Source organism: Solenopsis invicta, chromosome 12 (assembly GCF_016802725.1).
Source record: "Solenopsis invicta isolate M01_SB chromosome 12, UNIL_Sinv_3.0, whole genome shotgun sequence".
NCBI lineage: Eukaryota > Metazoa > Arthropoda > Insecta > Hymenoptera > Formicidae > Solenopsis > Solenopsis invicta.
The window spans coordinates 13,627,456-13,642,948 of record NC_052675.1 but is presented as its reverse complement, the minus strand read 5'-3'; the positions used below and the strand labels follow the sequence as shown (position 1 = coordinate 13,642,948).

The following is a 15,493-nucleotide window of genomic DNA, read 5'->3' as shown; positions in this document are numbered from 1 at the left end:
AAGACTCTAAGAATTCTATTTCATGCATAATGTATATAGTGCATTATTTATTCTTGTTCAACATTCGTATAACAAATATAAATATTGAATTGCTAGTATCATGCGTAAAACAGAATGCATCTTACTTTAAGGTTAAAGCAGTTAAAATAGAAAAGCTGCTGCCCAGATAATGTGTCTTTATTTTGTTACTTGCATTAAAAAAGCTGGAAGAGTGCAACTATATGAATTTTTATATTGTAAACGTAAATATGAATTGTTATACGACGATGTTGCTGTTAGTGTCTCTAACAAACCTTTTTTATGTTTGTGTAAAATAAAGGTACAATAAGAGTGATTTTTTATTTCAGTTAATAGCTCGGTACAAGTGAAAAACTGACACTGCTTAATTTTTTGTTACAGATGCGTGAGCTATGATAAACGATTACTGTTTTTATGATTATTTAATGCATTACTACGATATGAGTTAGGATTTTTTTCGAAATTGATGTTACTTCTGGTTATTGATCTTAAAATCGTGAATTCGTTGCGTGCTATTGCACATGTGCCGTTGGCGTTTACAACATTATACATGAACTCCTGCTCAAGAAAAATTATTTAGGATTGACATGTTTATAAGATACGGTAATACTTTAACAGTAAAATACTTAAAATAGAAAAATAAGTGCCTTTAAATTATTAGTTTGCGCTATAAATTTTATTTCTCTTTCATCTGCGTATACAAAATGTATGTTGTACAACACAAAACTAAAAAATGTCATTTTTCATATTTCTATTTGAAGAGAAAATATTCCGTAATAGAGTTTTTTTTAGGAAATTGTGAAATTCAAGTATTACTTTAAAATATCTTTGCAAAATTATTGCAAATCGCAGTAAGAGAAACAAATAGTTCTGCCAGTTATCCGTTTGTTTTATATTAGTAAATCAAATAAGAAAACAAATCAGAAGAAAACTTTTCATGATGTCTAATTTCTAATCATCACTAGATAAATACTATACTATATGCTTGAATTTTTATCACATTACTCTCGCGACAAGAGGCCATTCTGCTGTATTTATGGTTGCGCGATTATGATAAACAACTATTGTTTTATGCATGTTATTGTTTGTATTTTTACGTCGTGAAATAGGATTTGATAGAGATACTGAATTGATATTCCCTCTGCCATTATTTCCAGAATTATCAGCTGTTCATTAATTTCGAACGGCAAGTAACATAGATACGTAACCCATCGACGTTTTTAATAACTGAAATGTTTGATTTTTTAAGGTAAAGCACTTAAAGCTTTGAAAAAATATATCAAGATATTATAAAATGCATAATAATCTTAAAAAATTTATTTTGTATTATGATTTAAATAAACTAAGAAATAAATAATCTTATATTTTATATGTTTCACATAACTCACGCTGCAGAATGTAGACATTGTCATTGGGAATATTTTTCCCGCTGTGATATTAAGTGGTTTCTTTGCACAGAGCATAATTAATATCAAATTTTTTGCTGCTTTTGGCTTTAGAGTATACCATATACATTCCCATGTAGCGCTATGTATTTTTTCATTCTAAAAAATACATTTTATATTTATTAACTGCTGAAAAATTATTAAATTAGTGTAATGTAGGAAACATTGGATTAATGATTTAAATTAGATAATTTTATATCACATAAGTGATGAAGATTTGATTTATTGATAATTCAATGTATTGATACATGCATACAGCCACTCACGCACAATTACAAACAGTATGTATTATTTTAATAATATAAACTATAAAAGCTGAGACTATTAATGCTTATTTTCTTTAATGTGATTTATAGTTTAAACCGACTCTTACAAAAATATTTTAGCGTTTTTACCCCGAGAACGGTTAGATTGAGTTATGAAAACGTTTGTTTAATATAAAATGTTCTTTTTGTATTTACAGCATGCATTGTATATTTTGGAACCACACCATTCAATTAAGATGATAATTAGGATCTTTGCACCGGTCGCTGAATCACTAGTAAACGACACTTTCAGAAAAATATTAAAATAATCAGACTTTAAGTTAATGAATTGCCAATCAATTGTATTTTTTTTAACCTAATTTTTATAAAGATTTTATTAAAATTTCATTGTTTTATTTAAAAATATACATTAAAATTGTTTATATGTTCATTGATTAGTATAATAACCTTATTATATAGTAAATTATAAAGTTATTAGTATAATAACCTTATTATATAGTAAAAAAAGAACCAAAAGACATAAAAAAGATATTGAAATTTTCAATGCAATTTTCTCGTAAATATTTGAATATTACATTGTAACACTGAACTAAACCGCATTGGAGAAAACGGACATAAGATTAAAATAGATAATTATATTACTTTTTAAACATCCGTGTGCACATACAACTCAACATAAATATCAATAAAATATATTAAATGCATACAAGTTACAATGTACAAGTTAAAAAAAACAAAATAAAGCAAACACAAAAATGTCGAAATTATTATAAACGTATATATATTTAATGCAATTAAACAAACTATCATTTTGCATGATTTACTAAATGATTTTTTTCTATTATTATTAAGTCTATGAAAATTATATAACAATTTTTAAATAACAGTAACATATACAGACAAAATTATGAAGATATTCCAAATTATAAAATTAGAAAATTCACTATTGTGTTATTATTATTACAAAAATTATTATTATACTTACTTGAATTACCAGAAGTTCGCCTACTGCACAATAAAGGCAAGTATGCATTAAGAAAGATACACTCGAGGAAATATAAAAAACCAATTGTGTAATAGACAAGTGATTATCTCGACTAACAGCCTAAACTAAATGTAAATTAGCTACATTACGTTTCAAAATAGTTACAGTATTTTATTATTTCTAAATTATTACATAATAATATCATATAATATTTATGATAATTTTTGATAGTGACAGTAACACATCTTAACAAAATATTAACTTTTGGTTTAATAAAATAAGGTATGCAAAAAAATAATTATGTTTGCTTACGTTAATTATTAGAAATCCATGAAGACTGAAGAGAATGCTGAAAAAACCTATCATGGCCAGTAGCAATAAATTGAACGTGCTATCAATTGCTTCTACAGATCTGCTTAGATATAATATGGAATAGAAAATAACATTAATATTATAAAATATTTTTGTTTTCTTGAAATAATAGAACATTCTAAGAACATATTATTATTTTTTTTAAGAAGTTTAAAAGATAAAAATAAAACAAAATTATACTGTGTACTTTTAGTAATTCAAACTTTAGTGATAAATTTTATAATCAATTACTGTAAAGAAAAAAACTCGTCCAAATTTATATTTGAACATGACTTGCTTTTGTAAGAACCTGATCAAACGGATGTGCTCTTTAATGTTGTACTTTAAAATCGCTCTGAAGTCTGGATTCTTCCCAAGATTCATTAATCGTAGATGCAGAATCTCCATCTGACCACATACATGTAAGATCAATAGTCCAAGAAAATTGTCGACTGCGATGTAAGTGATACCGCTTGCAATCATTCCGATTATTTGTGCCAGATATGTTAGTTCGTATTTCGGGCTGCTGTATACATCATACCAGTAGTATGTAGGCATCGGTAAAGATCTTTCAGGATTAGTGAGATTTCTTATATGCCCAAAAAATTGTTTAAAAAATGCAGAACTCATGCTGCTAAGCCCTGCAAAAACTGCGATAAATATTCCACTTTTGATGAGTAAGCGGGTGATCCTGGCATGCTTTAGCATGACATTTCGCTCTTGATCTATTTTCACTCCCAACCAGTCTTTTACAATCATGTTAATCAACAGCGATAAAACTGGAAAAATAATGTATGATTATAATTGTATATACAATAGACATATTTAATATATAATTGTATACAATTATATATCAAATTCTTTTCTTTGGATTTACAAGATAATTAATGAATTTGTTAACATACTACCTCCCTTCTTATACCACATAACGAAGATTTTAAGTTCCGTTACTAAAAAAGGCAGGGTGTATTGCAAATTATCTATTATTTGAAGCATATCACCCCATACTTTTATCAGTTGGACTAAAGCCGGTACAGTCATTACAAAAGTTATTATGATAATATTTAATAGCATCCGAAAAATCGAAAAATATTCTTTATGTTGATCCTTTATCTGTTGTGGCCATAAACCGATAATTTTTAACATATACCGATGCAGACCAATTGCCCATCTTAAATCTGTGTAATCATCCGGTAAAAAAATTTTCATATACATATAATCATATTTAGTTACATAAAATTATATAAATGTAAATAAATATACATAATCTATTATATAGCAATATCCAATTTTATTTAACACTGTAATTAATTAATATACATAATAATAATTAAATTTCTCATTATGTGTATAAATGTTTAAATATGTAAATGAATATCTATACGTATAATAAATATGTATACATATATACACATATGAAGCTATATAGAGGAAAGTCGTTAATATTGGCCAACCCCCTTTAAGGTGGCATGTATTTGTATTTCTCGGAAACAATAGTATATTGTAATGTGTTAATACTGATAAAAATATGATGTGCTTAGATAATTAAAAAAAAATCCATAGTTGTACATACACATTTTTTAATAAAATCTATGTAGAAACGAATTCTTGAGACGCAAAAATAAAATTTGCATGATTTTCTCTTCCAAATTGCATAGTTGAAACATAAAGTAGTGAGCATATTATTAATAATACTAGATTGCTTTATATGTTTGTAGCTTCATACATTTCTTTTGTTTATGTTCTTTACTTTCATAATTTTTCTCGTAATGCGGGTTGAAATATAAAGTTGTTATGCCGTGTAAATCGAATTAAGGTCATTGCACCAGTCGCTGAACAATCACCAGTAAATGACTATGTTTAGAAAAGTATTAGACTTTGAAATAATAAATTGTGAATTAATTGTATTTTTTATGATCTAATTTAAACATTTTATTAAAATATCTTTGTTTATTTAAAAATGTATTTATATTAAAATTTAATTTATATGTTCATTGACTAGTTCAACTTTTATTTGTTCATTGACTGGTGCAGTGACTCTTTCTCTTTGTAAAAACAGATTATAACTACAAAATTTTTAATTACAATGTTGATATATATTCCATGAACTTTTCATATTTGCTTGAATACTTCAAGTTAAGAAAAATATTGTTATACACAACAGATCTAGAATAAAATGCTAAAATATTGTAAAAAGTAGAAAAGTTTAATTTTTTCTTTTTAGATTTATAAGTTTTGTTGTTTAATATATCAAAATGTATTTTATTACTTATTTTATCAGTTTAACTTACACATAATACTTTCTTTGTGATACTTTTTTGAATTCTGCTATTATTATCTACAGTGGTTGTTTCAGGTGTTCTAAATATTTCTCAGATGCTTTTTTTTGAGTGTGGCAAAAACATTAATTATTACAAAATACAAAATAGTATTATAAAAATAGTATCTGATAAAGGAAAGCTTTTCTCATTTGTACTTATGTTTTCAAATCCTTATTTTTAGCTTAAGTTCAAGAAATATTATCTTAAAATAGGGTACCAGTATTGGCGACTTTCTCAGATAACATTTATATTTTATATCAAAATATTTAATGTATATATAAGATTGGCAAATAATTCATAGATTTGTGCCACTTTAATTAAGAACTTATAGACGAGAAATTTGAAATTTATCGATGTATTCGAGAATCTACGAAAAAAGTAAATAATACAGAAAGATATTATATTTTATATTAAATCCACTTTTTGTTAAAATTTTTAACTAATAATGAAAAAAAGCACCATTATATTTGTTTGAACGATCCATTGGTAAAAGCATTACTGGTCTTGTTTCGTCAACGTTCCTACTGCTTAAACGTTGCTATGATTCATATTTCCGATGAAACGTGATACGTTGCGCCGTCGTAAATATTGCAACAACCAGTAAGAACATTTTTGCTGTTAAGCTGTTATTGTCTCGTCAAAGTTTTCATTCGGTGGCAGGGTGTGATAAATAAATTATAACAAGGGATCCGCGAAACGAGCACTTGAAGTACACCGGCCTATACATCTGTACATTTTCATACGGTTTTACGTTTTGTTTTTTTCGCTACCGATGAGCTTGCAAATAAATAGTCACAATTGTGTAGAAGATAAAAACTTTTTCAGGTTTATAATTACAAGACTAAGCCGTTGAAAATTTCACATAGAAAGTGCACATTTATAAATTTTTTTGTTTTACTAAAAAAATGTTACCGCAGAGAGAAAAGTGTTGCCAGTTTTATTAAACATTTAGACGGTGCATTACTAATGAATCTATAGCTGCGGGCTATCGTCTCCATCGGTCAGTCGAGGCATAGCCACAGAACAGGAAGGATGGGATTCTTCCCGTTAATTTAAAGTGACAATTTGTGGATGGGATTTCAAATGAGTGCTAAAAACATACGTGCACGTGTTATATATGACTTGAACAAAAAAACATTAAGAAAAAATTCTATTCCATGACGCATATAACGCATAATTTATTCTTGTTTAATATTCGAACAGAAGTAAATAATGAATTATTTATATCATGCGTGAAACGAACAGTACTTTAAGATTAAAACGCTTATCATTTAGAACGCCAGAAAAGTGCAACCATATGAATTTTTTTATATTATAAATATGAATGTATCGTACAACGATGTTGCTACTTGTCTTTTTAGCAAACTGTTTTATATTCATGTTGAATAAGAGTAAAAATATTTTTATCACAGTTAATAACTCTAGTTACAAATGAAGAACAAATAACATTTTTTAAAATTTTTTTACAGATGTATGAGCTATGATAAACAACTACTGAATTCTTTTATAATTATTTAATAGGTTACTGCAAGTTAGAATTTGGTGCAAAATTGATGTTACTTCTGGATTGATCTCATATTGATCTCAAAATCGTGAACTTGCTGCGTACTTCTGCACACGTGCCATTGTCGTTTACAACATTATACATGAACTCTATATAACTCCTGCTCAAGAAAGAATATTTAAGATCAACATGTCTACAAGGTACGGTGATACTTAAAGTAGTTAATGCTTCTTAATTATAAGCTTCATAATTACATTAAGGCCACTTTAATAACTAATTATGGGGTGTCTGATAATAATTGACAAATATCGCTTTTCGTGGACTGGTTAAACTTAATCGTCTTTTAAAATATTTTTTAGCGTTTTCCTTTGTGCTAGCTTCTTAATAAATGTTGAAGGTATTTAATATTGAATTGATTCTTTTCTCTGAGTCGTGCAATCGTAACCCATTTTTAATTCATAGGTCTTATTAATTTATTTCAGATTAATACGTACAGCTTACGTTTCTAATTGTTTAAGTAGTATAATATATAATTGACAGACACTCGACAGAATGACGCTATTCCCTTTTGATATCTTAATAACTTTATCAAGTTAGACATACAGTTTATACAAATACATAAATCTAGAGATGTAAATTTTACTTTTTGACACTAAATTGTATTAAAATTTCTTAAATTCACTGAATTAAAGCTAAATTTATTGAAAATCTCATGTTATTCACTAATTTTATATCATAAAAATAAACATTTCTTATATTGCAAAATTAACATTAAATTATAAATCCATAACAATGGAACATATGTTTTATAAGATTTTAATTCTTTAACTTTAACTTTTTTTATAAATCAAGTTGTTATGATAATTTTTAAAAAAAGTTGTTATTTTTCAAAAATTATTCTGTATTTGCCGTAAGTTTGTTCACAAATTTGCAAAGATTTCATAGTTTCACCAATTGTTGTTGTCATTACTTTTTAATCGTATACTAGAAAAATGAAACTAAGTAAGCTTACGGTTGAAAATCATATCATTACGATACAATCTTTAACAAAAGTTTAAAACGCAAATGATTTTACGATATGGACTAAGGAACAAAAAATTACGTGTTCAATTAAAAACCAATTTTAATAGTATCGATACTAACTAGCATCTCTAAATGTAGATGTATGTAAGTCACATATAAAATATTATTTCAGCAACATGATTTTACTATAACACTCTTGGTCCATCTTCTATATAATTTGTTATGTATAAATCATCTTAATTTTGTATTATTATGTATTTTATAAAATGTTAGAGATTGGTAATTACAGTTTAATTACAATTAAAGTAATTGCAGTGTAGAGTGGTAATTATTGTAACCGTAGAGTGGCAATATCATTTAATTTACAGTGTAATTGAAGCAATTATAAGTGTATTGTAATTACGTTTATTAATCAATTATGTTACATTCCATCATTAGATTTTAAATTATCAATTAATGCATAGCTACAGTGTTGTTTTGATCAGCAAGTTGAGAAATTACATAATGACAACAAGAAATATGTGACAGGTAATAATTTGACTATATTAATTCGACTAATTTATGCTGAAAGACTGCGTACTATTTATATCCGAATGTTTATGCTTTAAAAACACTTTAACAATAAAATACTTATAACAGGAAAACAAGAGTTTTTAAATTATTAGTGCTATAATTTTTATTTTTCTTTTATCTGCGTATACAATATATTTTTTGTACAACAAAAATGATACTATATTGAGAAATGTCATTTTTCATATTTTTATTCGAAGAGAAAATATTCCAAAGCTTTTTTAGGTAATTGTGAAATTCGAGTATTATATTAAAATATCTTAAATTACTGCAAATCAGAAAAAAATGAAATAAAGAGTTCTACCAGATTTTTGTTTTTTTTATATTAGTAAAGCAAATAAGAAAACAAATCAAAGAAAAACTTTTTGTGACGTATAAGCTAATTTTGGCACCACTAGGTGAATACTATACTATGTGCTAAAATTTTTTATCACAATTAATAAGCTCTCGCAAAAAGAGGCCATTTGTTTTATTTATAATTATGCGACTATGATAAACAGCTACTGCTTTATGCATATTACTGTTTACATTTCTGCGCCGTGAAATCAAACTTGGCAAAGACACTGAAGTGACATTGCCTTTTCCGTTGTTTCCATAATCATCAGATGTTTATTAATTGCGAAGAGCAAGTAACATAGACATATAACCCGCCGACGTCTTTAATAACTGAAATGTTTGATTTTTTAACAGAAAGGCATTGAAGACTTTAGAAAAATACATATGTTAAGAAATTATAAAACGCACAATAATTTCTACAAATTTATTTTGTATCATGATTCAAGTAAATTAAGAAAAAGTTACTCTTATATTTTGTATGCTTCACATAACTCACGTTGCAGTATGTAGACATTGTCATTGGGAATATTTTTCCCGCTGTGATATTGAGTGGTTTCTTTGCACAGAGCATAATTAATATCAAATTTCTCGTTGCTTTCGGCTCTAGAATATACCATATACATTCCCATGTAGCGCTATGTATTTTTTCATTCTAAAAAATACATTTTATATTCATTAATTGCTGAAAAATTATTAAATCAGTGTAATAAAAAAAGAAAAGAAATAATGATTAAAAATAGATCATTTTATTATACAGAAGTGATAAAGATTTGATTTATTGAGAATTTAATGTATTGACACATACACGCAACCACGCGCGCATACGAACACAATTACATTCGGTATGTACTATTTTTATAATATATAGATTTATATACTATAAGGGCTGAGACTATTAATGCTTATTTTTTTCAATTTATTTAAAGTGTAAACCAACACTTACAAAAATATTTTACCGTTTTTAGCTCACGAGAAAGCTTAGTTTGAGTAATGACTCTTGTAGAAAAATACTACTGAACACTACTGCACTACAGGAATGTAATAATGTTACAATGTTGCTGTGCACTACCATTATATTTTTCTACAAAGAAAAACGTGCATTAACTTTAATAAGTTATATAATTTCGTTTTTAGGTTCGTAAACAGAAACTTTTCCGGCAAAATGAGTGACTATTAATCAATCATAGTAATAACGTACTTATGAGTATTTTAGAGTATAAACGTTGCTATGTGTAAATTTGAGGAGTAAAATATATTTAAAGTTATGCGAAATTCCAAGTACTTGCTCTTCCTTTTATAAATAAAAGACTAACGTATTAACATGTTGTCATTCATTATTTGAGAAACGAGAATTGAATACGGACAATTTACTCAAAAATACTCATAACTGCATACTTACGTATACTCATCAGGTTCCTTTGCAATAAACTACGCGTGCTTGAAAGTGTAAGAAACTGTCATAGAAATGACAGAACTGGCTAAAAATGTGGTGAAAATCGGTGAATTATTTTTGTAAGGAAAGTTTAAACTCCGATCAAAGAAGCATTTTGCTTTATTCTGCAAAATTTACTAAATTTTTTGTTTTTCTTGTTGTAGAGCCCATGGTGTAAAAATACAAGATGAAACGTTCTCGTGGATGCGCAGTCGTTTAAAGTAATTTATATAACAAATGTTAATTAATTATCAAGTATGTTATAAAAACTTTACATAATTAATAAATTTATCTGTATTTATACTATACATTTTTAATATTGGGTCTAATACTGTTTGAATTTTGCGTTAATTTTGGGACAAATTTTTGATTGGTTTTTGATGCGTTGAGCCGCCGCGCATTATGCGCAGCGTTTCACTTTGTATTTTTACAACATGGTAGACCCAGCGACTTTGATTCTGTCTATGGGAAAATTTTACAAAGTGAGAAGTCGCTATCTTTCTATTCGCAGTTCATGATTAATGTAACGACTAGAGTTTATTGATCGTTACAATAATCATGAACTGTAAGTATGTAGAAAGATAGCGGTTTCTGAGTTTGGAAAATTTGCCCATACAGAATCAAAATCGCTGGGTGTACAAGTTAAACAAAATAAAGCAAAAGAAAAGTGTTATAATAAATTATTATAAACGTATACAGAGTATGCGATAATGGTTGTATCCACGTTTTACCATAAGAGCGTGCCTTAACTATGACTTACTGACTGCACTCCATATAATTTATATGGTGTGAAGAAGTAAATCATCTCTTATGATAAAACGTGGATACGACCATTACCAAACATCCTGTATATATATTTAATGCAATCAAACAAACGACAATTTTACACGATTTACTAAATGCTTTTCTTATATTATTATTAAATCTATGAAAAATATGTAACGATTTTTAATTAATAGTAACATATACAATCAAAATTATAAAAATATTTCAATTATGGAATTAGAAAATTTGTCATTGTTTCATTATTATTACAAAAATTATTAATATACTTACTTGAATCACGAGAAGTTCGCCTGCTGCACAATAAAGACAAGTGTTCATTAAAACAGTTACACCCGCGGAAATATAAAAAGCCAATTGTGTGATAGACAAATTACTATCTCGATTAACAGCCTAAACTAAATATAACTTAGCTACATTATGTTTTAAAATGGATTACATTATTTATTATTTCTAAATTATTACATAATAATATGATATAATATTGATGATAATTTTTGATAGTGACAGTAACACATCTTAACAAAATATTAACTTTTCATTTAATAAAATGAGGTATACAAAAAATAATCATGTTTGCTTACGTTAATTATTAGAAATCCATGAAGACTAAAGAGAATGCTGAAAAAGCCTATCATGGCCAGCAGCAATAAATTGAACGTGCTGTCAATGGCTTCTACAGATCTGCTTAGATATAATATGAAATAAAAAATAACATTAATACTATAATATTATACTAATATTTTTGCATTCTTGAAATAATAGAAAATTCTAAGAACATTATATTATTATTTTTTAAGAAGTTTAAAAGATAAAAATAAAAAAAAATTGTACTGTGTACTGTTAGTAATTCAAACTTTAATTATTAATATTTTAATCAATTTCTATAAGGAAAAGAACTTGTCTAATTTATATTTAAACGTGACTTGCATTCGTGAGAACCTTATCAAACGGATGTGCTCTTTAATATTGTACTTTAAAACCGTTCTGAATTTTGGATCCTTCCTCAGATTCATTAATCGTAGATGCAGATTCTCCATCTGACCACATACATGTAAGATCAATAATCCAAGAAAATTGTCGACTGCGACATAAGTGAGACCGCCTGCAATCATCCCGATTATTTGTGCCAGATATATTAGCTCGTATTTCGGACTGCTGGTTACATCAAACCAGTAATATGTAGGTATCGGAAAAGATCCTTCAGGATTAGTGAGATTTCTCATGTGTTCAAAGTATTGTCTAAAAAATGTAGAGCTTATTCTGCTAAGCCCTGCAAAAACTGATATAAATATTCCACTTTTGATAAGTAAGCGGGTGATCCTGGCGTTTTTTAGCATGACATTTCGCTCTTGATCTATTTTTACTTTTAACCAGTCTTTTATAATCATATTAATTAACAGCGATAAAACTAGAAAAATAATGTATGATTATAATTGTATATATATATGTGCATAAAAGATATTATTCTTATATTGTCTCGATATTCTTTTCTTACTTTAATTAGTAGTTAAATTTAATCGTACATTTGTTGCAATTAACATTTGATATTTTGGAAAATAAAAATATTTTACTTGAAAAAATAACAAATAAGATATTAAATCCGAGACAAAATTTTTTATATATATTTATATATAATTATATATAAAACGTGTATTATATATTTTAACATTTGTATATACAATATATATTATACATTAACATTAACATACACATTAACATAAAATTGTATATAGATATATAAAAAAATTTTTCCTTTGTAATTTACAAGATACTTAAGAAATTTGTTAACATACTACCTCTTCTTTTGTACCAAATAACGAAGATTTTAAGTTCTATTACTAGAAAAGGCAGGGTGTATTGCAAATTATCTATTATCTGAAGCATATCACCCCATACTTTCATCAGTTGGACTAAAGCCGGTACAGTCACTATAGAAGTTATTATGAAAACGTTTAATAGCATCCGAAACGTCAAAAAGAATTTGTCTTGTTGATCCTCTGTCTGTTGTGGCCACAAACCGATAATTTGTAACATATTCCGATGCAGACTAATTGCCCATTTTAAATCTGCGTAATCATTCGGTAAAAATTTGTGATATACATATAATCATATTTAGTTATATAAAATTATATAAATGTATGTAAATATATATATATATATATTCTATTACATAACAATGTCCAATTTTATTTAACACTGTGATTAATTAATGTACATAATAATGCCTAAATTTCTTATTATGTGTATAAATGTTTAAATATGTAAATATATATCTATATGTATAATCAATATGTATACATATATACATGTATAAAGCTATGTGTATATAGAGAAAAGTCGTTAATATTGGCCAACCCCTCCTAAAGTGGCAATCACGTATTTCTCGTAAACTGTAATATATTGCAATGTATTAATACTGATAAAAACATAATCTGCTTAGATAATTAAAAAAAAATTCACGGTTGTACATACTGTTTTTTCTATATAAAATCTTGTATATAGAAACAAATTCTTGAGTCACAAGAATAAAATTTGTATAATTTTCTTTTTCAAATTGCATAGTTGAAACATAAAATAGTGAGCATATTATTAATGATATTAGATTGCTTTACGTGTTTGTAGCTTCAAAAATCTGTTTTGTTTATGTTTTACATTTTTATAATTTATTTCATAATGCAGGTTGAAATATAAATTGTTATGCCGTGTAAAGCAAATTAGGGTCACTGTACCAGTCGCTGAACAATCACCAGTAAATGACTATGTTTAGAAAAGTATTAAAATAATAAAACTTTGAAATAATAAATTGCAAACTAATTGTATTTTTTATGATCTAATTTTCATAAACATTTTATTAAAATATCATTGTTTATTTAAAAATGTAATTATATTAAAATTTAATTTATATGTTTATTGACTAGTTCAACTTTTATTTGTTCATTGACTGGTGCAGTGACTCTATCTCTTTGTTAAAACAGATTATAAATACGAAAAATTTAATTACAATATTGATATATATTCCATAAATTTTTTATATTTGCTTGAACATTACAAGGTAGGTAAAATATTGTCGGACGCAACAAATCTAAAATAAAATGCTAAAACATTGCAGAAAGTAGAGAGGATTAATTTTGGCTTTTTAAATTTATAAATTTTGTTACCTATTATATAAAAATATAATTGATTATTTACTTTATTAGTTTATCTTACACATAACACTTTCTTTGTTATACGTTGTCTGAATTCTGCTATCATTATCTGGGGTGGTTGTTTTAGGGGTTCTAAATATTTCTCAGATGCTCTTTTTTGAGTGTGGCAAAAACATTAATTGTTACAAAATACGAAATAGTATTACAAAAGTGGTATCTGATAAAGAAAAATTTTTTTTAATTTGTACTTATGTTTCTAAATCATTATTTTAAGTTTATGTTCAAAAAATATTATCCTAAAATAAAATGGGTTACCAGTATTGGCGACTTTCTCAAATAATATTTATTTTTTATATCAAAATATTTAATGTACATAAGAGTTTTTATAATTCATAGATTTTTGCCCCTTTAATTAAGAACTTATAGATGTGGAATTTGAAATTTATTGATGGACTCGAGCATCTACTAAAAAAGTAAATGATACCGAAAGATATTATATTTTATATTAACTTCACTATTTGTTAAAATTATTAACTGATAATGAAAAGAAACACCATTATATTTATTTGAATAATCCATTGGTAAAAGCATTACTGGTCTTGTTTCGTCAACGTTGTTGTTCTTACTTCCTAAACGTTGCTATGATACATATTTCCAATGAAACACGATACGTTGCACCGTCGTAAATATTTCAACAACCAGTAAGAACATTTTCGCTGTTAAGCTGTTATCGTCTCGTCAAAGTTTTTATTCGGTGGCAGAGTGTAATGAATAAATTATAACAGGGAATCCGCGAAATGAGCACTTAAAGTTCACGACGGTCTGTACAATTTCATACGGTTTTATGTTTTGTATCTTTCGCTACCAATGAGCTTGCAAATAAATAGTCACAATTGTGTAGAAGATAAAAACTTTCTCAGGTTCATAATTACAAGACTAAGCCGTTGAAAATTTCACATAAAAGTACACATTTGTAAATTTTTTGTTTTACTAAAAAAATGTTACCGCCGAGAGAAAAGAGTTGCCAGTTTTATTGAACATTTAGACGGTGCATTACTAATGAATCTATAGCTTCGAGCTATAGTTTTCATCGGTCAGTCGAGGCATAGCCACAGAACAGGAAGGATGGGATTCTTTCCGTTAATTTAAAGTGACAATTTGTAGATGGAATTTCAAATAAGTGCTAAAAACATACGTGCAGGTGTTATATATGACTTAAACAAAAAACATTAAGAATAAATTCTATTCCATGCATGACGCATATAACGCATAATTTATTCTTGTTTAATATTTGAACAGGAATAAATAAT

At 26.7% G+C, this 15,493-nt stretch overlaps 3 protein-coding genes across 13 annotated transcripts in view; 1 reads left to right on the top strand and 2 right to left on the bottom strand.

Annotated features, from left to right (window-relative positions):
- LOC120359273 overlaps positions 1–15,493 on the top strand; it is a 61,197-nt gene that overhangs the window by 11,243 nt on the left and 34,461 nt on the right. For 8 of the 9 annotated variants that reach the window (XR_005576078.1, XR_005576077.1, XR_005576073.1 and 5 more), the window contains one exon: positions 6,908–7,090. The gene's annotated coding sequence lies outside the window, so the exon portion shown is untranslated. Of the gene's footprint in view, positions 1–399; positions 622–6,907; positions 7,091–15,493 lie in introns of all 9 variants that reach the window. The other variant, XR_005576076.1, reaches the window with a different exon arrangement.
- Positions 667–5,931, bottom strand: LOC120359269 (odorant receptor 82a-like). Of its 2 annotated transcripts, none has more exons than XM_039456158.1 (6): positions 3,974–5,931; positions 3,376–3,844; positions 3,027–3,126; positions 2,715–2,834; positions 1,407–1,562; positions 667–1,245 (listed from the first exon to the last, which is right to left on the bottom strand). In XM_039456158.1, exons 1-6 carry the CDS (start codon positions 4,278–4,280, stop codon positions 1,192–1,194), a joined length of 1,206 nt encoding a protein of 401 aa, XP_039312092.1. In that variant the 5' UTR covers positions 4,281–5,931; the 3' UTR covers positions 667–1,191. The 2 variants fall into 2 exon arrangements, with proteins under 2 accessions (XP_039312092.1, XP_039312091.1); XM_039456157.1 differs by having other exon boundaries at positions 667–1,562; positions 3,974–4,243; positions 5,846–5,922.
- LOC120359270 (odorant receptor 43a-like) lies at positions 8,287–14,982 on the bottom strand. 2 transcript variants are annotated; one of them, XM_039456174.1, is made up of 7 exons: positions 14,738–14,976; positions 12,834–13,103; positions 11,977–12,445; positions 11,619–11,718; positions 11,308–11,427; positions 9,316–9,471; positions 8,287–9,149 (listed from the first exon to the last, which is right to left on the bottom strand). In XM_039456174.1, exons 1-7 carry the CDS (start codon positions 14,772–14,774, stop codon positions 9,096–9,098), a joined length of 1,206 nt encoding a protein of 401 aa, XP_039312108.1. In that variant the 5' UTR covers positions 14,775–14,976; the 3' UTR covers positions 8,287–9,095. The 2 variants fall into 2 exon arrangements, with proteins under 2 accessions (XP_039312108.1, XP_039312109.1); XM_039456175.1 differs by lacking the exon at positions 8,287–9,149 and adding an exon at positions 9,763–9,900 and having other exon boundaries at positions 9,350–9,471; positions 14,738–14,982.